General features: G+C 43.2%; 2 protein-coding genes across 11 annotated transcripts in view; one reads left to right on the forward strand and one right to left on the reverse strand.

Moving 5' to 3' along the window:
* spega (striated muscle enriched protein kinase a) overlaps positions 1-15308 on the reverse strand; it is a 42346-nt gene extending 27038 nt beyond the window's left edge. Inside the window, exons 1-4 of one of the 8 annotated variants that reach the window (XM_052057654.1) lie at positions 4314-4882; positions 2613-2655; positions 1895-1924; positions 1353-1451 (exon numbers count right to left, since the gene is read on the reverse strand). In XM_052057654.1, the coding sequence (XP_051913614.1) occupies positions 1353-1451; positions 1895-1924; positions 2613-2655; positions 4314-4346 (205 nt within the window). In that variant the 5' untranslated portion in view covers positions 4347-4882. Of the gene's footprint in view, positions 1-1352; positions 1452-1894; positions 2505-2612; positions 2656-4313; positions 4883-10150; positions 10378-13994; positions 14502-14973 lie in introns of those variants that run through there. The other 7 variants (XM_052057657.1, XM_052057652.1, XM_052057659.1 and 4 more) reach the window with 7 other exon arrangements.
* Positions 15309-22424: 7116 nt separating this feature from the next.
* LOC127595846 (uncharacterized) overlaps positions 22425-26896 on the forward strand; it is a 5613-nt gene continuing 1141 nt past the window's right edge. For 2 of the 3 annotated variants that reach the window (XM_052057762.1, XM_052057764.1), the window contains exons 1-6: positions 22456-22537; positions 22617-22652; positions 22720-22773; positions 22858-22996; positions 23080-23195; positions 24491-24541. In XM_052057762.1, coding sequence (XP_051913722.1) covers positions 22471-22537; positions 22617-22652; positions 22720-22773; positions 22858-22996; positions 23080-23195; positions 24491-24541 — 463 coding nt within the window. In that variant the 5' untranslated portion in view covers positions 22456-22470. Of the gene's footprint in view, positions 22538-22616; positions 22653-22719; positions 22774-22857; positions 22997-23079; positions 23196-24490; positions 24542-26896 lie in introns of all 3 variants that reach the window. The other variant, XM_052057763.1, reaches the window with a different exon arrangement.

Raw genomic sequence — 26896 nt, forward strand, 5'->3', positions numbered from 1 at the left:
CGTTAACTTCACCAGACTGTCCATGTCTTCATATGAAATGTTGTTCTGGGCCCTTCCCGTAGCCTCTTCTGGTTCAGTGTTCTCCGGAACCACACCACAGAAGAGAATAATGAATGAATGGGATTACTGTACCATTATTTCCTGTAACTGGATTTGAATACATATTAAAATCACCTCACTCGCGATTCATAGTCACCCCATGATGCATTTTTTTTCTAAACAATCGCTTCTTGCGTTCATACTGTGTGCTGTGGAGGCGCCTGCAAGCTACTCCTTGAAGAGAACAAATGATGGATCACCTCCTCCCACCCTCGTTGCATATTTGCTTCCTATTCTTCCAGTTCGGTTTCTCTTGGGGATGTGTGGGGTGTAGGTCCGCCAACGCAGGAGCTCAGAAAGCACCAACACAGAGTGCAAGTGAGGGAAGTGTCCTTGTGGTGGAGGAGGAGGGAGGCGTCAATATTTGGGATCTAAATTGAGACATGCTGTTGCCGGGTTTGGAGCAATGTGAAGGCAAGCAGCTTCAACTCAATCTTACATTGATTAAATGCTTTATGTTCAATATTAGAGCCTGAGGAAGTTACTGCTACTCAATAAACAAATCTCTTTGTTGGAGAACAACCATCATTTAACAGATTTAGACCAAAATCATGTTAATCGGCTCCAGTCTTGGGACCACAGTTTGACTCCAATGTGCAGCAACTTTATTGGTAGATCATCAATCAATCAAGATTCATCAAGAAGATAAACACTCCGGATAATGGATGGACAAATTAATTTTATGTCAACTATGGTATTTTGTTTGCACAACACGTTAACGGTGGATGAGCAATTGCACAAATACAACTGTGTGTGACAAGTGGACTCCAAATTATAAAATATATTAAAGTTGGCTTGAAAAAAATAGTGTGAGAAGATTTGGGAAAGGGTTGTTTAATTCTGTTTGATGACTTGTTTCTTTTTCATTTTCATGTCAATAATTTAATTGTATTTTGCAATATATCCTATTATGAGTCTTTCAAGTAAGCCAATTATTTTGAAACAAAGGGGATTTGATGCTGAAAATCAATAATTCATTTTTAAGACAATCTTTTTTTTTAATTTTCTTTCAGGTTTTCTTTGCCTGCTTGGGATATATTTTTTGTCATCAACTCTTCAGCCACCAACTCCGATTTCATTTGTATTTTGGTTATTTGTTGATTTCTTGTACATTTGACCTTTTTGTTAATACAGTGTATGAAATTACAAAACAATTTTATTCTCAAAGTGCCTTCGACTTTTTCTGTCAAGGGTATATTAGTGTTTAATACAATCAGTCACGTTTGCTGTAAATGTAATCATAAATACCATACCTAAAGGTCCTCCCCGGGCGGTTTTGTCTTGGTGTCTCCCCAGCCCTCCTTTGGGTTCCATCTGGGGCTCGGTGGTCTCATCCTCTGTGCCCTCAGAGTCTGGAATGAAAATAAGCAAAATACATAAATGGTGGGTGAGGCAAGAGAGAGGAGATGGAGAAGGAAGTGAGTTTTGAATGGGTTAAAGCCAGTGTGCGACAACCAACTAAGCCTCTTACATGGAAAGAAGAGGGACATATCAATCCATGTTTGTTTGGCGTTTTTTTTTAACCAAAATGAGCACTTTAGACTACCATGTAAACAAACAAAAAAACCCTGAGAAGTACATACATTGTGGTCTGTGGAAAGCCAAAATGTTGATTTGTGAAGGAAACCACAACCAAATGACATAAAAGAGAACATCAAAAGATATATGACAGCTACCTGAAACCTCATATGTGGGTGAAATCACATCTCCAAGGCAATGAGATTAAACCACGAAGGAAGGAAAGGAAACTAAAAAAAAAAAAAGTCGGGTGATGAATCAAAAGAGGTCGGTTTACCGTAGCTTTGCTTTCGGCAGGAGCGGAAAACTTCGCTTCCGTAGTGGCAGCAAGAGAGGGCAGACGGGAGAGCACCGTTACTATGGAAACCAGCATCTCTCTCACCTACACGACCAATCCTCTTCGTACCCATTTGAGGTTTTATACCAGCGGTTGGCCCGACACAAATGTTTATTGGTCACAGCGCTTGGCCGCACGTCATTGTGCTGCGCACCATCAAGCCAGATCCTGATTAGATAATTCCAACAGGTTGGCCGAATGGTAGGAAAGCCGTTGCAAGATCAATCAGCATTAAAGTAGTCACTACATCAGTGTCTTTTTTCAGTAGCAATATGCAATTCCACCCAGCCGCATCAAAGTGGGTTTAAGAGCTTAAATTCCAGGCATGAGCGTCATGACCACACAATTGATCTGATGGCGAAATCCTATCATCATGACTTGGAGTGAAGCAAGAGAAACTGAATCACAATCAGCCACACAATTTCCAAAAGGAGCCAGACGCTGTTCACGTGAGCGTTTTAGGCAGAAGCTAAACGGCAAACTTCTTGCACCGTGGGGGTGGATGTGCACTCATACGAGCCACTCTTGTTGATGGCCAGTTAAAGGCACACCTCGACATTGTTCAGCAGCAATGGTCATTACTGGGAGGATTCCAAGGCTGGTAGACAAATCTCGATAACGCCAAAGAGCGTGAGGAAAGCTCATAATGACAACACACCATGCGTGAATCTGCCAAATGTCCGTGTGGAATAGCCGCTTCTCTGCAACAAGACAGAGAACAGGTGTTATTCAGCAGCGACAAACAATTTGTTGCTTGGTATAGAGACGATTTCATGTTTTTAATGGAAGCAATAGGTGTCAGGATACTTCCGGGGTGCAGGAAAGTGAGTGACTACCACTCACCGGAAAACAATTATAAAACCCTTTTTTTGGTTGTTGTTTTTGTTTTTAATTATTCCAGCGGAACCTGTCACATAATCAGTAGAACTCGAGTGGATGTTGATGTAATTAGTTGTAGAGAGAAGATCGTAATACTGCTTCACAGCATAGTTGCCGTGTTTGAAGTGACAGACTGGGATTCTAATCTGCATCATCAAGTTGATGGAAAGCATTTTCTCACATTGATGTATAAATTGGTTGATTGTCTTTTCTTTAGCAAGAAATAATGCCTAGCCTGCCGGCCTTTTTTTGTTTTCAAACCTTTAGCGTTTGCTTTCTTAATTTGAGGTGTTTTGGGTATTGTTTTGCTCTTCTTTTGTGATAAGTACATCTGAATTTCCCCTACATCTACTTGTAAATGACCTTAGATTTTGAATTGAAATTGAATTGATTGAAATTGTAATTGAAACTTAATTTAAGCTCTTTATCTTGACTGACACAAATTACTGAGGAAGAGACGAATACTAAAATTGACATACAAGCCCATGACCCTGATGAAGACACATCTTCGTGGTATGTATGTATACATTTAGGTTTGATGCTCATCTGTACTCGTACATTAACTAGACAGGTACACCTTTGCAATCTAAAGATCCAATTAAAGAGCTGTGACAAAAAGTCTGAATTTTCAAGGATATCAATTCTAAATATCAATAATTGCAGTTTGCAGTAGTCTAGCGCAATACCTGACCATACTGATTCAAGCTCTCAGTGAGATGAAGTGCAGTAGTTGTACGCCACTGCAAACCACAATAGTAAAGCGTTGTTTGTGAAACGTTTTTGTTTTTAGTGTGTGTGTGAGCAGGCCACAATCTGTCAATCAGAACCATGGAGAGCAACCCACCATGACTCACTGAAATGGATGGAAAGTAACAAAAGCAGCCCCCCCCCCCACACACACACACACCTTCTCCCTCCCAAAAAAGACCAATTCCCTCTCCACATTTCCTTGATGCACCCATTGGCTGACTATTTTTATTTATTTTTGGGGGAGGCATGAGGCAACTGTTGCCTGGCGGCGCGTCTTGATCGGCAGATAGGCAGGAAGCAGGTGCAACTAATAATGTGTTAGGAACCAGAACCCCACTGGACCAAAGAATGGACAAAGAGTCTTGAAATCAACACAGCATAATGACGATAGTACCAGTGAGCGTAGCCTACTGACACACTTTTAGCCTCTTATAGGAATGCCTTATTATATAGTATGCCATAGAAAACATTCCTGATATGATACCATCATGGCACATCTGAAATTAATTCTTGCCTTATTGATGCCTTATGATAAAAACGGATTCACTTCTGTGTACTTTTTTTCTGAAATCAACCTAAAATGTATAACACTAATAAACACGTTTCTGTCCCATTATTAGGTAAACGGTGGGGCAAGACATCCCAAATGATTTAAAAAAAAAAAAGAATAAGCTCACCAACAATCAGTCCAATAAGTACAACATTCTGTTCATTTATCTAGCAGACTTACTTGAAACCTCTTCTTTGACCAGATTTTCTTCATCCTGCTTCCTGTCTGATGGACAAGATGACCTGTAGCATCCACACGCTTCGCACTAAGCCTGAGCACCAAGGGTGTGGCGTGGGACGCGAAACACAAAATGGAATTCAGATGTGTTTAGGCTTCCGTGTGGCGTAGAGGTAATGGTGAGAAGGGGTGCCGGAGGGAGAAGGACGGGGGCAAGCAAAAGAATCAGAGGGAACCAGACCGAGGCGTCTTTGTGTTGGAGCGTTTGTGAACGCCGATGTGAGCAGCATCCCACTGTGACTCTGCACCCTCCCCACCTCTACACGTCAACGGCGAGTGCAGAAATGCAGGAGGAGGAGGAGGCGTGAAAGCAGATGGGCCCCATTGGAGGAGGGAAGATGAGAAGCAAAACCGTTGGCTTCGGAGCGGGCGGAGAAAACAAAAGGGAAGAGAAACAGGAAGGGGCAGCGAGCGACTGATGAAGGAGAAGAAATCGAGGGAGATTACGGCAGTATCAAAACACAAAAGAGGGTTTGTGGTTGAGATGATGTCACAGATGGAAATGGAGAACGTCAGGATTGTAAATTCCTCTCTCTTTGTGTTATTCGTCGGTTGTCTTGTAGCACATTATCCTGTCTGTTAATGGCAGGGCTCTCTGGTGCTCCACAAAGTAACAGGAAATGGCTTCAAAAACCTAAATATTCCACGTGTAAACCAACAACAACATTCATTCATTCATTCATCTTCCGAGCCGCTTGATCCTCACTAGGGTCGCGGGGGGTGCTGGAGCCCATCCCAGCTGTCTTCGGGCAGTAGGCGGGGGACACCCAGAATCGGTTGCCAGCCAATCGCAGGGCACACAGAAACGAACAACCACCCGCACTCACACTCACACTCACACTCACACTCACACCTAGGGACAATTTAGAGTGTTCAATCAGCCTGCCACGCATGTTTTTGGAATGTGGGAGGAAACCGGAGCACCCGGAGAAAACCCACGCAGGCCCGGGGAGAACATGCAAACTCCACACAGGGAGGCCGGAGCTGGAATCGAACCCGGTACCTCTGCACTGTGAAGCCGACGTGCTAACACTGGACTACCGGGCCGCCCCAACAACAACATAACAACAACAAAATCTGGAGAATTCCGTCTGTTTATCATCACTCCCAATCCCGTCTTCCTCCGTTTTTCACTTATCCCGTTATCGTGACTTTACGACCCTGTAAAGTGAATTTGTTTCAAAATATATTCCATGTTTGTGGTACTCAAATGAGGAGCTATTGCATTCAACTGTTTGTCAGCATTTCAGGTTTCCTCATTTTAAGAGCTTGATTAAAACCTTGCCCAGTGTTGCACTGTGGCGTACGGCATGAGTCACCCCTCTCCCCCACTCTGTGAGAACTTGATCGTCTCCGTGCCCATCAGTGGCTCTCCAGCGCAATTGCGAGTTCTTTCCAAAGTAGAATTACTTGGCCCATTTCTACCGTTACAGCGTGCAGTCGGCTTGCGAACTATGCCTACACTCCGAAACTGCTTCTACTCTGGAGGCCACAATTTACACAGCACCTTAGACTTGTAGTTTGAATTCCCGAATGGGATAAGCATTTTGTCTTATTCGGGCTACCGTAATATGTTGGAAGTCAAAACATTGTGGGTATGTCTCATGTGGTACGTGTCGCAGGTTGAATGACGGTTGATCACCTTGATGTGGACAAGATCACGCAAGGAGGTGATGCCGTGGAAGAGCAAGTGACCCTATGAGCGGGCCAGCTAACTCGCGGTTAATGCCCCTCGTTGGAGCATGGAAAGGACTATGAAAACTCAGTGGGAATTTTTCCAACCACAGGAGGTATAAGATAGATGATAGACGCAATGGTACTTCTTGGGCACTTGACAGGTGACCATCCGCGGTTTCAGCACATTCAGATGACATGCCTAAAGCATTCAAGAGCAAAGACACCGTTAGATTTTTCACAATTTTGAAACCTCGTTTTATATTTGCGGTGATTTTCTTTTTTTGATCATTCAAATTTGCCAGAGTTAACAACTCTTCTGTGCGGTGTGTCAAATTTGGGTTTTTCGTTCAACATTTTTTAGTTTTGCTTTATAGGGACGTACAGTATATTTTCTTGGCCATACTCCCCTTACACCACACTTCATCTTTCAATTTGCTTTCACCTTTCCCTCCATGCCACCATTGCAGCACTGCTTTCCACCTTTATTAAACTTTTCTCACTTTCCCTGCCTCCCACCTCTCCCATCCCTCCCTCGCACACCCAGACTTAATTGTCTTTTCAGACACATCTGTGCTTTCCACACCTCCTCTGCCTTCATCTAATGAGTGGAAAAATAATCTCGAACAACAGAGGCTCCTCCATCGCATGGCAATGGGCTTTCCAATACTGACAAATGAGGAATACCACCGTTTACACCAATATTCAAGCACAATCAATGCATGAAATGTACTCTCCTCATTCATCCGCAGTCATTCAACCGATGTGGTGCTATGGCCCTGCACAATATGATTTGTGTCTCTGAAGTTTGTGTCTGGTCTCGATGACTTCTGTGAGCATAAAAGTGGTCTTGGATTGTATCTAGATCTCTCCACCTTTCGATCCGCACTCTTGGCAAGTGAAAGACTTTGGTCCAGTCACATTTTGGATGTTCTTTCCACTTGTAAGGCGCAAGGGCAACAAACTCTCCTGTTACTTGGAGTTACAGACAGAAACATTCATTTCAGGTCAAATGTGCTGTTTGATGAACTTAAAACACCAAGACTTCACAGAAGGCCAATCCCATATGTGACGGATGCCGTTTTCACTGACAGACAACGTGCAGCGATTCCGCTTCATCAGCAGCATATCCAAATCATCTTTTGGTTCTGAGACAATCACAGGACCAGCTCGAGCAACACCATGCAACCAAACAAAACTGAACTGGACAAAGGCAACGAATTATAGTGTGTGTCTGACGCACACACACACCTGCTGACTTAATGGAAAAACTGTAAACCCTGGTGTCCTTACTAAGAGACAAAGGTTTTGAGCCCTCACATATTTTATTGAACTAAAAACACCACTCTGCCCTGGTCAGCGAAAGCGCGCACTGTTCTGACTGCTGTTGCTATATTTTAATAATAATGGAGAGAGTGCGGATATTTGAAAGGTTGTGGACAATGATAGCGCCATTCATTGACAACAGTCATGCATCATTACAAGGGCTCTTGACACTTTGCTTTTTAGCCACGGGTCCAAATGAAACTGCAAATATAGTTATCGTGTTATTGTGAACCAAGATTTGTGAAGGGTTTCAAAACCCATGTCTGCACAACGTTGCATGCTCCAAACTCTTCAAAACAAAACAACTACTATGTACAACTGATCGAAAATAAAAGTTTTATTGTGGAAACCGACAAGTTCCACACTCATTTTGTTGCATTTACCAAAATCTCCATTGAAGCCACTCACTAGCCAATGCATATTTATTTCAGCACAAATTTGTCACTGGCCACATAAGTCCTCAAACGTGTCTGCGTCCTTTCGTTGTCATTAACTTGCCATTTTAAAAAATATATATAAAAATATATAAAATGTATATGTATAAAAAATATATATACTGTATATATTTATATATTTTATTTTTAATATTAATATATTATATATATTTTATAAATATATATATATTATATAAATATTATATAGATTCATTCATTCATCTTCCGAGCCGCATGATCCTCACTAGGGTCGCGGGGGGTGCTGGAGCCTATCCCAGCTGTCTTCGGGCAGTAGGCGGGGGACGCCCTGAATCAGTTGCCAGCCAATCGCAGGGCACACAGAAACGAACAACCATTCGCACTCACACTCACACCTAGGGACAATTTAGAGTGTTCAATCAGCCTGCCACGCATGTTTTTGGAATGTGGGAGGAAACCGGAGCACCCGGAGAAAACCCACGCCGGCCCGGGGAGAACATGCAAACTCCACACAGGGAGGCCGAAGCTGGAATCAAACCCGGTACCTCTGCACTGTGAAGCCGACGTGCTAACCACTGGACTACTGGGCCGCCCTATTATATAAATATATTTTTTTTTTTATTTGCCTATTACATCTGCAACATTGCAAGGCTAATCACCTGTGTTTCAAATTTAAAATTGCAGTCTAACTACAGTAGTTGCGGACGCAAGGCAACTTCTGAAAACTTCGTCGCTGGACTCCATTCACTCTGCGACAGTTCAGTCGGCATCGAGAGCATCGCTCAAAGTATGGTGGCCTTTAAAACTCCTATTGCATTAAATAAGTTGAGCACTGTGCAATGCTCCAGCTGAACAACTATGAGGAATGCATAATTAATTATCTGACCTTTGTGGTCAGCACCTTTGGAGCATTCAAAAATCAACTGAGCATTGCTTTGCCATGATGCACTGATGCCAGACTTTTTATACCAAGCCACGGATGACATTGCAGCGCAGAGACAAAGAATAATCAATTCTGAAGAATACTTGCAGAGTAAAAAGATTGAAATGAGCAACTAGAAATGGCAAACGTGCATACCTGTCAACTTTTCGGAGCGCCAACCTGTATAAACTACAAAAAAATCATTCTAAAGAGCTAAAAATCCTTATAACATACCAAAGCATTTTCTGTCAAAATAACGGCACAGAACACCCCCCCGCCCCCGCCCCCAAATTTTCAATGATATTTATTGTAGATCTCCATAATACAATGTCTGGTTTTAATGTCTAATCATCATTCTACTTAGTGGCATTACTGTGTTCAGAGTTGTATTCCGGAAATGAAAGCATTCGAGTAGACGAGCACCGTTCTGGGCAAAAGCAAACGGAACTACCTGGGGGGGAACGGAAAATTTCAGAATCCGTATGATTTGTGCGATACGGCCATATACGTAAGATTCACCACAAAATCCGTATGAACTATGGCTAAACCTTATGAGTTGACAGGTATGAAGGTGTTGACCTTGTCTAAGACATTCTTGTGTCACCTGATTCTGTTCGCACAAAGCAGATTCTGAAGAGACTCATTTCAGTGGCGGCATGTCAATTTGTGTCACATGGCCAGCCACCCGATCCTGCCTTCTAATCCAGGCGAAATCCCAGTGGGTCCATGTGAACTGCCGGGGACAGGACACAAAGCGAGGGACACTCCATAGAGAACGTCACCCACAGATGTTGCCTCAGCTGCCTCGTCACAAGAGGGAGTCTAATTAATGGCACAGTAATCCACTTGAATGTAACATTTAGAGAATGTCAAGTGGCAAGCAGACTGGATCACATAAATGAGAACTGGGTGCTAAGAAATATATCTATATTTTTAAATACAGTTTCAGATGAGCTGGCACTTCATGTCATTTTATGTGAAACGAAATGAAAGCTTGGCACATTTCTTTCCTTTACCTCTGCTCAACAGTAGTCCGAAACATTTAGAACGAAAGCAGGCTAAATTTTGTATGTTTGTTACAAGTGTTCACACACAGAGAATGTTACATTACACTCTCTAACCACAAGCTTAGTCTGTAAACACAGTGCAGCTTAGCCTCTTGCTAGGAGATGTTATGGTTGGCCATGTGTTAACATGTAAACAAACAAAGCAAAAGAGAAACAAACAAAAGCAAAGTACATAGCAAACCACGTTACACCCCAAGCGAGGATATAGACCTGTTTTTACCGTTACAACGATAACTCGAAGATAGAAAATAACTCTGACACCGCTTCAGCATAATATGTATACCCATTGCTCAGTTGTGGACATAAACAACAAGTTCGACTGAGTATTTGACAAGACAACTTTAGCCTAAAAGAGAACAGGACCAAACAACAACGTACCTTGGTGCTTCTTGCTCCTTGATCCACTGGTAGAGTCTGTCACGCTCCTCAATGCCTTGCGAGCATCAAGCAGTTCCCTTCTCAGCATTCCTTCCCACCAGCATACAAAAAGTGAAGCCCACTAGAACTTCCCTTGTGAGTCCTACACAGTGACCAAAAAACTCCCAACCACTCCTCAGCCCATGACCCGTTCTCCTCTTGTGCTCTCCTCTTGCAGTTGGACTGAACTTTCGCTCGGCAGCCCCCCCAGCAGCGCAAAACCAACCCCCTCCTACCCCAACAAGAGTTGAGACACACTGTCCTCTGATGGCTGATTCCGTTTGAGCTAGGGCGGCGAGGGTCTGAAACTCGAGCACGCCGAATGTTCTGCTGACTCCGCTGCTCACACATGTCCGACTATTATGGTGAACTCCATGGTGGCCATAACTAGGATAACGTTACACACTCGTGGGCGGTTTTACGCGAATGTATTAGTATACTGGAGTGAAGAGCTGTTTTTCTAAAATGAAAGTTAGACCTCAGTGTGTGTGTAAGATTGATGCCCAGAGACGGGACAAGATTTACGCTTTCACTTTCTGACCTGAATTTTTTTTCCCAGACAATCTCAGTCCTTCTCCACATTTGTTGCGTCGTTGTTGTTAATGGGAAGCATTTTTTCATCTTCATGTTTTTTTTTAATGCCATGTTGTAATTTTTCAAAAAGATATATGATGAACGTAACAGCACTATTTTTGACAAAGTAAGGACTAGACCAGGGGTGCCCACACTTTTTGGATCAAAATTCTACTTTTCAATCAACTAACCTCCCGGAATCTACCCTTACCGGCGCGCACATGTGCACGCGCGCGCACACAGAAACACACACACACACACACACACACACACACACACACACACACACGGTCGCGCGCGCGCACGCCATGATGATAAACAGTCTGAAACGGAGGCATGCGAGGTACTTTTTCAGCCTGTTAACTATCGTAGCTCACACATACCGTTTTAAAGTGCTTCCCTGGGCCCTCCTAGAGTCCTATTCTTTGCTCGTGCCCTCGGTGAATTGTACATGAAGCAAACTCTGAATGATAATCATGACGATAAAAGATAGAGCGCAACAGCTCTGATCACAAGCTGCAATTGCAAACTGCTGAGCGCTAACAACTTCTGGTGACGTAATCACGCACCACCGTAAATTTAGGATTTACCTGCTTTATGATTTTTTTGGGTGAAAATGAGACTGATAAGATGATTAGGGTGCAGTGTACATTAACACAAAAATATATTACTAACATGTACAAAGACACAAATGATTGTTTTGTTTTTTTTTCTCCTTGACACTCCTCGGATCTACTTGGGACCTGTCTTAGATCTACCGGTAGATCGGAATCGACCTAATGGGCACCCCTGGACTAGACCATGGGTGGGCAATTCCAGTCCTGGAAGGCCGCTGTCCTGCGTGTTTTCCATCGCTCCCTGTTGCAACACACCTGATTCAAATGAACAGGTTCAATGTCAGGCTTCCTCAGAGCTTGCTGCTGATCTGATCATTTGCATGGAGTAAAAGTAAGCTTTAGACATTTAAAATGTGTTATTTCTCATCAATGTTTAAGATTCAAAGGCCACAACGTGCTCCGAAAGCAGCCATTAAAATTTGCTCCATAAACGCAGCACACATACACACTGAGAGGCCCTTCGTCTTGCTTTCAGAGCGTTGAACGAGTGAGTGTGACAGCATCACTCCTTGACCGCGGTGGTGCTATAATTATCTATGATGTTTGCTGGTGCAATCGGAGACCCATGCACACATCAGAGCTCTGAGCCCCCCAAGTCGGCGAGGCACATACCGTGCCGGAAATAACTATGCAGAGTGGAAGGGCGCCAGAGAAATGCGACAGATATTGGACGACTCAAAACATGACCTGAATGAAACATAAATTAGTTTTTACTGAATTACTTTTAAAAGCAAAAGTCACCTTCCAATTCCAAGATTTAGGAACACACCATGGAGAAAGATTTTCCGTGAACCAGAAAACCAACTTAGCACGGTGCTCATGAGCAGGATCATTTATCTCTCACATACTTGTGAATTCTCACCAACTAATTCTGGTGATGCAACTAGGCCATAGCTTCTTTGGGATGTGCACAAAAGAAAAAAATGGACAGACTTAATCCTTGATGCTTTCATTTTGCATGTCACATACACACTTTGAAAGGGTTAAGAGAGATAGATGGACTTGAAAAAAACAAATGTTTTTCAACGGGCAAGTGAAATGAGCAAAATAAGGTGCTTGCACAAGTGTGCCCACCTGCTCTTGACTAAGATGTAGCTGTGTTCACTGTTCACAAATCACCTTGAAACTGACGCTAAATGGGAGTTAGCACACACCGGTCACCAGTTAAAGTGCCCCTGGTTTACCCCAGACACATTTCAGGTGTTCTCGTAGGCAAAGAAAATCTTGTCCCTGTATGAAAAAAGTATTTGCCTCCTTAAACCGAGTAACTGGTTGCCCCACCATCACCAGCAACAACTGAAATCCACCGTTTTCTCACTGGCAATGAGTTTTTCACAGCTGTGGAAATATATACCTTCTTTCCAGTTTTTCTTTAATTTAGCAACATTGGAAGGTTTGGAAGCATGAACTGCCTTTTTAAAGTCCAGACTTTGACTAGGCCTGCCTGGAAAAAATCAAAACCTGGATGGCACAAAATTTCTTGAATTTCCATGAAAAGAAGACAGAGGTGATGCTGTTTGGTCCCAGTGGCCCTTGTAGATTCCATCCTGTAGACTTGGGCCCCCTGTCTCCTTATCTTAAGTCAACAGTCTCAAACTTGGGTCTTAAACTGGGCAGTGATTTTCAACTTTACCGGCAAATTGGTGCCGTTGTTACATCCAGCTTCTTTCATCTTAGGCAGCTGGCTAAAGTAAAACCTCTCCGTTCTCTTGAGCCCCTTGAGACAGTAATTCATGCCTTTGTCACATCCCGGCTCGATTGCTGCAATGCCCTTTACTTTGGAGTCAGCCAATCCTCTATTAAGCGTCTCCAGCTGGTCCAGAATGCCGCTGCTCATCTCTTGACTGGTAATCTACTCGTAAGAGGGAGCACATAACGCCTACTCTGGCATCCCTTCACTGGCTCCCCATACATTTTAGAGTTAATTTCAAGATCCTATTATTTGTTTTCAAATCTCGAAATGACCTCGCGCCACCTTACCTCTCTAAACTCATCCGCTCCTACACACCTGCCCGGCGCCTCAGGTCTGCGGACCAGACATTATTAGAAGAACCAAGAACTAAACGGAGGCTCAGAGGGGATCGAGCCTTTTCTGTTGCTGGTCCCTCTCTCTGGAATGACCTCCAAATGAACATTCGGCAAGCCTCCTCGCTGCCCATCTTTAAAACCCGCCTCAAAAATCACTTGTATTTTTTGGCATTTGACTCAGCATGACCCAAATTATGATCTCAGTTATGCTGTTTGGTGCTCTCTACTGTCTTTATTAATAATTTGTTGCTTGACTGTTGTATATGTTAGTTGCTCCTTGTACAGCACTTTATGTGCAGTGATGGCTGTTTGAAAGTGCTCTATAAATACTGTTGAGTTGAGTTGAGTAGGCCACTCCAAAATCTTCATTTTGCTTTATTTATTTATTTATTTATTTGCCATTCAAAAGTTTGTATACAGTTTGTATTAAGATTATCTTTAGCTGACATTTTTTTGATGATCCTAAATTTGGTAATTCTGCAAAGAAAAAGAGAATTTGAGAAGAGGGCAAATACCTTTTCACAACATTGTAGATGACTACAAAGAGAGAGAGTGTTTATTGTTAATACATAAAACAAAGCCAGTACCTTCTCCAAGATCCATAATGGCGAGGATGGCGCTGCAGCTGGCCTTCCCCAGCTCATTGGCGGCCACGCAAGTGTACAAGCCAGCGTCCCACATATGGCAGTCCCGTATCCACAACCCTCCTGAGTCCTGGGCTTCCGTGTGAGGCAGGAGTGTGTCGTTGTGGTACCAGGTAAGTGACGGTCTTGGAGTACCTTCCACTGACACCCTGAGGCGGATATCACAGCCCGTTCCCACCGCAGCCTTGCGAAGCTTCCGAATGAAAACGGGTGGCATGGGCTCATGGTAGGGGACAACCTGGTCTATCAGTCCGGGAGCTTTGGTCATTTTGGGAGGGCTGTTTCGAGTGCTGCTAGATGCTGCACCTTCAGATATCTTGGATTCCGTATAAACTCTGTATCAGGCAGAACTTTATATCTGGATGGCACTTGTTGCAGGCCTGCCAGATATTCTTTCAGCTCTCACACCTTTGGACATGCGAAGAACGCCAATGATGACCCGGCAGGAGACTGAAACATATACAATACAGTCCAGTTTGACCTCATTCATTTCGGCAACATCGGAGTATGTCAACTTCATGTTTAAATGAACTGTATTCTGACCTTTCAAGGTCAAGTGCAGGCACATTCCAAATTTAATTTTTCTGTGCATATACTACAAGGCAGTGTGTGTGTGTGTGTGTGTTTGTGCATATATTCACAAAGAGCACTCTCCTGAATTACATAAATGGACTGGGTTGTTTTATTCCTCCTTCGAACAAGTTATCCAGTCAGCGACCATTTCGATCCCTTCTCAATATATCCAAAATACCGCACTTAACTTTAACAACAGAAATCATTTCATGCACCAGTGATAATTGTGAAAGAACAGTGAGTGAACTGTTTTGCATCTATTGACCCCCAACCTGATACCTGTTTGATCAAAATGACTCACCATGGAACTCTTGTTTCTAAAAAAGCCCCAAACGAGAAATCTACACACCTGACTTTGCCTTGAAATCCAATAGGAATTCTTTTGAACATCCCCGCAAAGCCTGGGTTAAAGTAACAAGATCCATGGAGGGAAATAGTACATCGCTGCGTGTCCTTCTGCAGGTGTAAGTCCACCCTGGATCATGGAGCATTAGCAGCCATCCACATGGCCCCCTTTTCTAGACTTTGACCCCCCTCCCCAACCTTCTGTCGGGTGACAGAGAGGGAGAGAAAGCAATCCGACATGGAGTGTTCAAGCGCCGCAAACTCCTGTTTTTTGTGAATATGTATCCTTTGAAAAATTCTTCAGAACTTTTGAGCATATATGGTGTTCTCGTCCTCTTGTCGCAACCTCTAAATGCCACAGCTCTCGAGCGACAGCTGCATGGCCACATCTGACCTGCACACACACACACACACACACACACACACACACACACGCGTGAACACACACGGCCCTTGAGATAATGCTATCATGTTCAATGTGTGTATCAATTTCGACAAATAGACAGAGTACAGATGATCGTTTGTAGTCAAACTTCAAGTGCGGTTGAACCGCGACTTAATAAAGGAAGTAGAACAATGCAGTAAGTAACTGTAACCTTATTTACAGAGGGAGTATTTGCATTTCTTAGCACTGTGTATCATGATGCACTCTGGTGGATGCCTGTTGCCCGGATACAGGAAAAAAACTACAACATAGAAGTGGCAAGAAATTTCAGATATTTGTACGGAAAGTGTACAAACAAAAAATAATGCGAATTTACAGTTTGCAACCGCTATAAAACTGTGAGAATCACACTTGTTGGTTTCAGTGTCCTCTAGTGGCCAAATGTAGTACAACTACTTGATTGGCTGCCACTCCTCAGTTCAGCCGTCATCATGGAGTATGCGCATGAAAAAGAAAGTACGTTTCCCCCCGTTTGGAAACCAAGTTGTTGCCACAACAATATATCTCTATGTCGTAAAGATGTAGGCTGAATGTGAAAATATCAAAGCCAGAGATTGTGCCCTGAAACTTTGACTGTGATTTTAATAAAAATTCAGTCCCTCATATAATTCATAGAAAATGGCATCTCTCTCTCTCTCTCTCTCTCTCTCTCTATATATATATATATATATATATATATATGGGCGGCCCGGTAGTCCAGTGGTTAGCACGTCGGCTTCACAGTGCAGAGGTACCGGGTTCGATTCCAGCTCCGGCCTCCCTGTGTGGAGTTTGCATGTTCTCCCCGGGCCTGCGTGGGTTTTCTCCAGGTGCTCCGGTTTCCTCCCACATTCCAAAAACATGCATGGTAGGCTGTAGTGTGTCCCCCGCCTACTGCCCGAAGACGGCTGAGATAGGCTCCAGCACCCCCCGCGACCCTAGTGAGGATTAAGCGGTCCAGAAAATGGATGGATGGATGGATATATATATGTGTATATATATATATATATATATATATATATATATATATATATATATATATATATATATATATATATATATATATATATATATATATAGCACACCATCCAGTGTGGGTCCTTGGGCAAGATCCTTCACGCTAATGCCTACCTCATACAATGATGAGAGACAATAAAACGAATGACATGCCGGCTCAGATGTTGCCCGGCCAAACAAGGTCTGCGTCAGGTGCTGGGGAACCAGAGCACCTTAATGAAAAATGGGCTACTGGAACAAAGCGGAGATGGGCGAGATGCGATAACATGGCTCTGTTGAAATGCTACTACTCAAGCGAGGAGCAGGCCCTGGGCACCAGAGCCATTGAGGCCCAGATATACCACACCTGACAAGACCCAAGGTGTAGGTTGTGCAAAGAGGCACCCGAGACGATCCAACACATAACTGCAGGGTGTAAGATGCTGGCAGGGAAAGCCCACATGGAACGCCATAACCAGGTGGCTGGCATAGTCTGCCGAAACATCTGTGCGGAGTATGGACTGGAAACCCCAAGGTCAAAATGGGAAACACCTCCGAAGGTGGCGGAGAATGACAGAGCGAGATCCTGTGGGACTTCCAGATCCAGAATGACAAGATGGTAATGGCGAACCAACCAGATATCGTGATCATAGATAAAGGGCAGAGGAAAGCCGTTGTAGTGGATATAGCGGTTCCAAGTGATGGAAACATCAGAAAGAAGGAACACGAGAAACCCGAGAAATACCAAGGGCTCAGAGAGGGGCTGGAGAGAGCCTGGAAGGTAAAGGTGACAGTCGTGCCTGTGGTGGTCGGAGCACTCGGGGCAGTGACCCCCAAACTAGATGAGTGGTTGCAACAGATCCCGGGAACAACATCGGACATCTCAGTCCAGAAATGTGCATTGCTGGGAACAGCAAGGATACTGCGGAGAACCCTCAAGCTTCCTGGCCTCTGTTAGAGGACCCGAGCTGAATGAGAGACGGACACCACCCGAGGGGTGAGATGAGGATTTTTTTAAAAAATATATATTTAAATATACACACACACACACACACACACACAAACACGCCAACAGGGTGATGAAATAAAATCAATATGGGACACATGCCATTTTGGTCTGTGGGAGTGAAAGGTATACAACACTGTTTTGTTTTTATTTTCTGTATTTGGCTGCGTGTCAGGTGTGTGGTACCTGCATGTGACGTAGTACCAGTAAGTTCTCAATGCCGTTTGGGTGTCGCCGACAACTCAGATGGACTGGGTCGGCCTGAAATACTGACAGTAGCTCACTGACTCACCGGACTGATGATTGCCACCTCTACTAATAAGAGTACCAACACCTTCCCGTCAACAGTATTCAATGTTGTCATTTAGTACTTTAATAAGCGCTGTTGAAAAAATGGTTGAAAAAATGATTGAAATTAATCAAAGAGTCCATTTGAGTTTAAAAAAAAATTGCTGAGTTGATTCAAAACCAGTTTCTCGAAAATCGTTGTTAAGAAGGAAAGATTTGTGGTGGGTCTATAGTTTGATAACAAAGAAGCATCTGTATTCTATTTATTTTCCCTTTTTTAAAGCTTTAAGACTTTAAGACATTGAACCAAAGTAACAGTCATTATCTACAAATGGAGAAAATATGAAACATTCGTAAACTTTCCCGTTAGTGGCCTAGGTACAGAAATTATCCCAAAGCCGAGTGACAACCGATCCTTGCAGTCACAAAGGAGCCCAGGACAACATCTCAAGATGACCCTCAAAGAAAATCAATGCTTGTCTTATTTTTGAATTGTTTTGAATTGTTGTTTGAATTGTTTTATTTTGAACAAAGAAAAAACATTGAATGGTTCCCAAGACATGACCAGTCTAAAGTAGAACTTATTACCTCTAGCGCATATGTAACATTTTAACGGTGTCATTGACTTGTTCTCTCTTTTTTTAAAATTTGCATTATATTTTCATGCCATGTTCTTGTCACGTGCCGTGTTTGCCTGCAGGGGGCAGGCCCTTCTTGCCACCTGCACACCTGTCACCCATTGGGGACTAATTACACATGCTTTATTTGGGCGCACTGGCAGTTGACTCACTGCCGGAGTATTCCACACCGTGCCATTACTCTCGCCGAGTCCTTCTCGAGTAAATTATCATCTTAAGTCGATTGACTGTTATTGCGTGCAGTCTTATTCCGCTCGTGTGAAATTCTATAGTTGCCTAATTCATTCTCCTTGCTATTTTTTCCGCAAGCGTTTTCTGTTACCTCCTTATTCATTCCTGGTCCTTGTTTTGACCAGCGTCTTCTGTTGTTTCACCTAGACGGGTATTTTGTGTTTATATTAAATCTCATTTTGTCTGACAAACATCATTTCTGTGTCTGCTATTTCGGGGATCCACTTCCTTATTTTGTAGGAAAAGAACTGTCTTTTGCTGCTGTTGACTTTGTAATTTATCATGTGGCTTTGACTTTTATTTGTCTAAGGATGTAACTAGTCCCTTATTAAATCGGTCAATATTGACACACAATTTCACAAAATACATAGCAGTCTGATGATATCCTCCTGACTACCAGTACCGGTAGATCAAATTTGTCCTCTGTAGAGGACATTTGTGAACTTAAATATCTCCCACCACATGCATCCAATCGCATTAACTCCTTTTGTTACTCTAAAGAGGACATTCAGTGCTTTCCAATGATACCAAATTTGTAGGGGTTAGAAAAAGTAAGAAAATGGCTTCCCTCAGTGCAAGCACTTTTTATGGGAAGAGGAAAAGTAATACTTTTTATCAAACACATTTTGTCTTGAAATGCTGTTGGCATTTTAATTATAACACTCATGAACACGTTAAAGTGTTGTTTAAGTTGTTTTAAGTGTATTTGAGCCTGTTCAAAAAATGTAGTGGGATTTCAAAAATTTCTTTTGGAGTAGTCCAATTACTTCACATAAAGTGGGGAATTTAAAAATAATGTCTCATGATCCCTCTGTTAAAATTACACACTTTAAAATTTCCAACGGTCACCCCATGAGAAAAGTGATTTTTGTTAAAGATCAATTAATATGAAATTCAGTTTTTCTTTTTTGTTATTTCCCAATGAAAATACAAGTTTAAACTACAGTGTCACAGTTGTCGACTGGTTAACACGTCTGCCTCAGTGCAGAGGTGCAGGGTTCAATTCCGGGTCCAACCTTCCAGTCTGGAGTTTGCGTGTCCTCCCCGTGCCTGTGTGGGTTTTCTCCGGGTACTCCGGTTTCCTCGCACATTCCAAAAACATGGCTGGCAGGTTCATGGCATGCTCTATGGTCCCTAAGTGTGAGTGTCAGTGCGGCTGGTTGTTCGTCTACGTGTGCCCTGGGATTGGCTGGCATTCCATTCAAGGTGTTCAGTTGGGATAACCTCCAGTACGCCACGTGACGCTCGTGAGGGTTAGCAGATTAGAAAATGGATGGATGGAAGTTTAAACTAGAGCTGTGAGTAGCAATAAAAGGGCTTTGCAATGCTGGCCACCTTGGGGTACTTGCACATTGGTGTACTGGCACTTTGGAGTGCTGGCACATAAGATAATAACTCTCAAAATATTTATATTTATGCCCGGTCATATATGTAAGCAAAGTGCCCCCAATACCCTGCTTTGTTTATGCTTGCACAAATTTGCGAGTAGTACTCCCATTGATCTCAAAAGATACTATTAAGTTAAGTTTAAGCTCCAAGTCAATGAAATAATGGCAGTCAATATTAACATTGTATTGGGCAGTCTTTGCTGCAGTTTGGTGTTGTTTACAGTTTTCATCGAGTACACTTATGACTTATCATGGACAGAAATGTCATTTTAATATTGGCTTTTAAGTGATATATTTGAAGCATTTTTTTTCAAGGGTGGAATGATTGTACAACATACTTCAGCGTCAGGTTCAAATGTTTTGGATCCCCAAAATGAAGATGGATATAAAACGCAAACAAAACAAAACAAATACAATCTTTATCATCAAAAATGCAAAACCGATAAAGTCTAAAAGTAATTCCCTGGTCGCAACGAGCCAGGAAAAGCAAGGCATAAACAAAAAGCAAAAGGCAAGGGGATAGTAACTCCGAGAATACATACATCCATCTATCTATTTTCCGATCCGCTTAATCCTCACTAGGGTTGCGGGGGGTGCTGGAGCCTATCCCAGCCGTCTTCAGGCAGTAGGCGGGGGACACCCTGAATCGATTGCCAGCCAATCGCAGGGCACACAGAGACGAGCAACATCCACGCTCACATTCACACCTAGGGACAATTTAGAGCGTCCAATCAGCCTGCCATGCATGTTTTTGGAATGTGGGAGGAAACCGGAGCACCCGGAGAAAACCCACGCAGGCCCGGGGAGAACATGCAAACTCCACACAGGGAGGCCGGAGCTGGAATCGAACCCGGTACTTCTGCACTGTGAAGCCGACGCGCTAACCACTGGACTATCGGGCCGCCCTCCAAGAATACAAACAATTCCAATTTACACGACCAATAAGAACAAGATAAGATTGACTAAATAATAACCATACCTACAAGACGAGAAACTAAGAGAGTAAAATAAGTTTGACCGAGTTGTCGAGATCTAGAAAGCAACACTTTAGCATCAGCAGCGAAAAGGGTCAATAATCTGACAGAGACTTGGCACCTTTGCAGCCCTTACAGCAGGGGTGTCCAAACTTTTTGCCAAGGGGGCCAGATTTTATGTGGTAAAATGTCGGGGGGCCGACCTTGGCTGACATTCTTTACATTGAACAACAATATTGTTCAACAAATTTTAGTAAGCCAGTCTGTTTCACATTTCCATTTTTATTTTAATTTCAACAATCTTAAGAATTTCTTTTGGTTCATTTGAAACAGGTATATCACATGCAACTGCTTATTCACTTGACTTTTTCTTAAACAGAAGTCTCCTGAGTGCAAATTGATTGATTTGAAACATAAAATGTATCACCATGACTTTTCAATAGTCACAAAACCTTTGACTCGAACAACAGGGAAATGAACAAGCAATACACATATCCACAACTGCAAGGATCATTTGAAATATGACATATCAGTCAATATAAACACGGAGTGATGTCTTATTAACTCGTGAGTGATGCCCTCTAGTGTCTAAATGCTATTACTCATTTAGTGAATGCTATTACTCATTTAGCCACTAGAGGGAAGTAGTACTCTATGAAACATCACTCACCAGTCTACGAGACCTCAGTCAATGCAACACGTGTTCCATTGCGCCCAACCTGCGGGCCAGACGGCACTGATCTTATGACAGGGGCCGAGGGCCGGATGAAATTCGACCGCGGGCCGGATGAAATTCGACCGCGGGCCGGATTTGGCCCGCGGGCCGGACTTTGGACATGCCTGCCTTACAGAGTTGGAAACAGCAAAACCATGACAGACAGTATATCTGTATTACAATTTTCATTTTAAAGGCCAAGGCGGCCCGGTAGTCCAGTGGTTAGCACGTGGGCTTCACAGTGCAGAGGTACCGGGTTCGATTCCAGCTCCGGCCTCCCTGTGTGGAGTTTGCATGTTCTCGCCGGGCCTGCGTGGGTTTTCTCCGGGTGCTCCGGTTTCTTCCCACATTTCAAAAATATGCAGGGCAAGCTGATTAAACACATGAAATTGTCACTAGGTGTGAGTGTGAGTGCGAATGGTTGTTCGTCTCTGTGTGCCCTGCGATTGGTTGGCAACCGATTCAGGGTGTCCCCGCCTACTGCCCGGAGACAGCTGGGATAGGCTCCAGCAACCCCCGCGACCCTAGAGAGGATCAAGCGGTTAGGAAGATGAATGAATGAATGAATTTTAAAGGCCATACTTACATTCACATATCTGACTAATGTGGCAAATGTTCCTCAAGGGCCTGATCACAACGGACCCAACGGTCCTCGGTATGGGGGAAGTAGCTAAGTGTGTTTTCCCTAAGCTGAAAAGGTGGATTTTCCTAGACCAACAGTGTTTTGGCGAATATTAATATAATATTTTAATGTTTGCATTTCAAGTTTTTACATTTGTGTTCCACCTTTAATACCTACCACATCTATTGAATATGATAAACAGAAGCTGATATAAATAGGATGTCGTCTCCTCAACTTTCACATTCGATTGGCAAGATGTTCTGCACAAAGCTGACCACCGTTTCTCGTGAGTACTCCGGCAAGAACAAGCAAATCCTATTAAATCTCCTTCGAATGTCAATGCATGTATTTTCCCTATCCCATAGTTCTGCTTGGAGCCTGGTGTTGGACATTGGCTGCAGGTAATGTTTTGTACAGAAACCTCAACGACAACATAACATCCTGCCTTTAACTCAAGTGTCAATTGAGCAGAGCTTTACCATGAAGTGGCGTGCCCAGGAGTCAACCCGAAGCTGAAGTGTCGTATGTAGACCCGACGCTCACGCTGTTGTCCTGCTCACAGCTACAGCATTAATGTGTTGAAATGTCTGCTTTTGTGGCTTTTAGCTGATGGACTCAGAATTAGATTGAAGGCTGTAGACTACGGTTTGAAGGAGGATGCTGACTGCTCTGCTCCCCATCGGCCTGCCGAAGTCTCAACAATGATGGGCTTTCATCCTTTGTTCTATGGTTGGGTGGAATCTATGTAAGTCATTTTCGTATATTGCTGGGCACAAACCAACCTTTGCCATAAAATAATTCTATTAATAACTAGGCCGAATCCTACAGCTGTGAAAACGAAGTGTATTGCCGCCTGCCAAAGCCCAACATCACGATGTTCGTACAAAATTGGTCACCTGACAACTTCATCCAAATCTCCTACACTTGTGAACAAGAATTTGAAGGTAAAAGTCTGCTGATAAAGAGATTTCGCTGGTAGGTAGCAAGGTCATGATTTATGGCCATTTGCAGCCTGTTGTGCTGTCTTTAGAAGCTCACAGTATTTTCTGAAATGATTAATTGACACGGCCAGCCTGCTGGAACACCCAAAAATGCTGCAGAATCCATGACAGTTTTCATTGAGCTATTGTTTCAAATGAGTACACAGTATGACGTAACAAAACAAAATGTTGACATGGTGGCTGAATTCATTCCATGTCATCAAAGTACATTCTCACTGACCTAATAGTTGTGGGTTCTCGCTAATCAAATTGGTAATGCACTACTTAAATGCTCAATTGAATACAGAGCAAATTCAAATATGCCATTCAGAGTCAAACAACAAACACAATTCATGTGATAGAAGCTTGCGGTCTCGTTGACATTCCATGATTGAATATATACCTTTTATATCATATCTTTTAGAATTGATGAATCAAGCCCAAGTGGCAAACACAAAAATTATTTTAAAAAATAAAAAATGAAAAAAAACAAGAAATGGATTGAACCCTGCCGCCTCACTGTTCAGAGGTCATCGGCTTGATTGACTGTCCTGTGAGTAGTTCATGTGTTCTCCTGATGCTTGTGTGAATTTTCTCTGGCTACCCCGTTTTCCTCCCACGCTCTCAAAACATGCATCTTAGGTGAACTGAAGACTCTCAATTGTCCTGACACGTGATCGGGGAAACTTGTTTGTTGAGTTTGTTCTGCATGTGCCCTGCGATTAGCAGCCGGCCAGCCTAGGGTGCATCCCATTTCTCGCCTAAACTTACCCGGGATAGGCTCCAGCACAACAACGACTATAGTGAGGACAAACTATACAATACATCTTTATTTATATAGTCCTTTCCTATTCAGCAGTGGCTGAATAGGATTTATTGGAGCCATGGCAGACAACCCCATTTTTATTGGTAGCGGGGTTAGGGTTACTTGCAATTGGGGTTTAAAAATAAGTAAATGAAAAAATACAGGGTACAGGTATATATATTTTTTCAATGCAATTGAATGGCGTCAGTGACTGCATTTGCGGGTTTTTGCGATTTTCTATTCCCTGTCCCTAGTTATGCTAATTGCTCAGCATATTCTTACCTATACTGATGGATTGGTTTTGACATGTTACTGTAAATAAATTAAAAGTACATGGTGTCAATGTGGCACTTGCATCCTTCAACTTTTCTTTGATATGATAAGATAGGATAAGAAAACCTTTATTTGTCTCCCAATATATAAGTGTCATTTAAACTTGCAAACACTTCCACAGACATGATGTCAAAGGTCTTGTGCGATGGAGAAAGTCAAACTCTCACATGTGGTAAGTGAGCATAATTTTTTTTTACTTACACTTGGAAAGCCAAATCTGTGTGTGTGTGTGTGTGTGTGTGTGTGTGTGTGTGTGTATCTAGTAGTGTATATAGTATATATATATATATATATATATATATATATATATATATATATATATATATATATCTAGATCTAGATCTAGATCTAGATCTAGATATAGATATAGATACATAGCGGCTGGATAGCTCAGTTGGTAAGGCACCCGTTTGGCGTATGGGGGTTCGAATCCCGCCTGGGGCAAAACACCATCCAGTGTGGGTCCTTGGGCAAGACCCTACACGCTAATCCCTACCTCATACAATGGTGAGAGACAATAAAATGAATGACATGGCGGCTCAGATGTCGCCCGGCCAAACAAGGTCTGCGTCAGGTGCTGGGGAAACAGAGCACCTTGATGAAAAATGGGCTACTGGAACAAAGCGGAGATGGACAAGATGCGACAACATGGCTCGGTTGGAATGCTACTACTCAAGCAACCCTAGTCAGAGGGGTTACATGCAGAGAATGTGGGCTAAATGGTTACTTCGAAACCCACAGTCACGGTTTACCACGAAACAACTAGTAGCTCAGTGTTCCAACATCCACAAACGGCAACTGCTGTCACAACTTGAGATTGATGAGGTACTATACAGGTTCCATGGTGAAGGGCCCCAGGCTGCCAGATCAGAGGAGGTCAGACCAGAGATTGGGAGGCAAGCCCCAATGAATGAAATCCTGAGCGAGGCAGCAACTGACCTGAAAGCTAAGATCATGGCGAGAATGAAAGCTGTGCAACCTAGAAACCGATTACAATGGCTATGTGAAGTACCTCCTGAAAGTCTCATGGAAAGTGTGAATGCAGCACTGAGGTCCCTACCACAACGATCACGGAAACCAATGAGCTGATGTACGCTTCAGCATCAGTGATCCTAGAAATGCTTGGCTATAGCTGGACAAGGATTGGAGCCTTTGTTTGGCAGTTTTGAGTCCTTCAGGAATGGTAATCTGGATGTAACTCTCAGGTATCGGCCTTTTCATCACACCTCTCTGGGCCCCCGTCAATTGACTCACATCTTTCCGAGCCGCCTTGATCTTAGCCTCCAACCGTCTATTCCATGGTGGGTAATGTGTCTCATGGCTCCCATGGTTGCTCTTATAGTTTATATATATATACGGTATATGTTTCATGGTCAAACGTGACTGTGGGTTTCGAAGTAACCATTCAGCCCGCATTCTCTGCATGTAACCCCTCTGACTAGGGTTGCTTGAGTAGTAGCATTGCAACAGAGCCATGTTATCGCATCTCGCCCATCTCCGCTTTTTTCCAGTAGCCCATATATATACAGTACATACAGTATATATCTATACATATATACATATATATTCTTCTTCTCCTTTCGGCGTGTCCCTTTTCAGGGGTTGCCACAGCAAGTCATTAATTTCCATCTTTCCCTGTTCTCTGAATCCTCTACTCTGACTCTAACTACCTGCATGTCTTCCTTCACGGCATCCATGAATCTCCTCTTTGGCCTTCCTCTCTGTCTCCTACCTGGTAGCTCCATCTCTAACATTCTCCAACCAATGTATCCACTGTCCCTCCTCTGTACATGTCCAAACCATCTCAGTCTGGCCTCTCTGACTTTTTCTCCAAACTATCCTGTCTGAGTTGTCCCTCTGATGACCTCATTTATGATCCTGTCCATCCTTGTCACTCCTAAGGATAATCTCAGCATCTTTAACTCAGCCACCTCTAACTCTGCCTCCTGTCTTTTTTACCTATTGCTAGTGTCTCTAGACCGTACATCATGGCTGGTCTCACAACTGTTCTGTAAACTTTTCCCTTCACCTTAGCTGACACTCTTCTATCACACATAAATAAAATAAAACCTCTCTTCTCACATGAACGCTTTGAGAGAGTAATTCATCCCGGCTTGATTACTACAATGCTCTTTACTTTGGTGTCAGCCAGTCCTCCATTAAGCGCCTTCCAGCTGGTCCAGAATGCCACTGCTCGCCTCTTGACTGGTACTCGTAAGAGGGAGCACATAACTCCTACTCTGGCATCCCTTCACTGGCTCCCCATTCATTTTAGAGTTATTTTCAAGATCCTCCTCTTTGTTTTCAAATCTCTGAATGATCTCGCGCCACCTTACCTCTCGGAGCTCATCCGCCCCTACACACCTGCCTCAGGTCTGTGAACCAGACATTATTGGAAGTACCAAGAACTAAACTGAGGCTCAGAGTGAATCGAGGCTTTTCTGTTGCTGGTCCCTCTCTCTGGAATGACCTCCCACTGAACATTAGGCAAGCCTCCTCGCTGCCCATCTTCAAAGCCCTCCTCAAA

This window comes from Hippocampus zosterae, chromosome 2, assembly GCF_025434085.1.
Source record: "Hippocampus zosterae strain Florida chromosome 2, ASM2543408v3, whole genome shotgun sequence".
NCBI classification, from domain to species: Eukaryota; Metazoa; Chordata; class Actinopteri; order Syngnathiformes; family Syngnathidae; genus Hippocampus; species Hippocampus zosterae.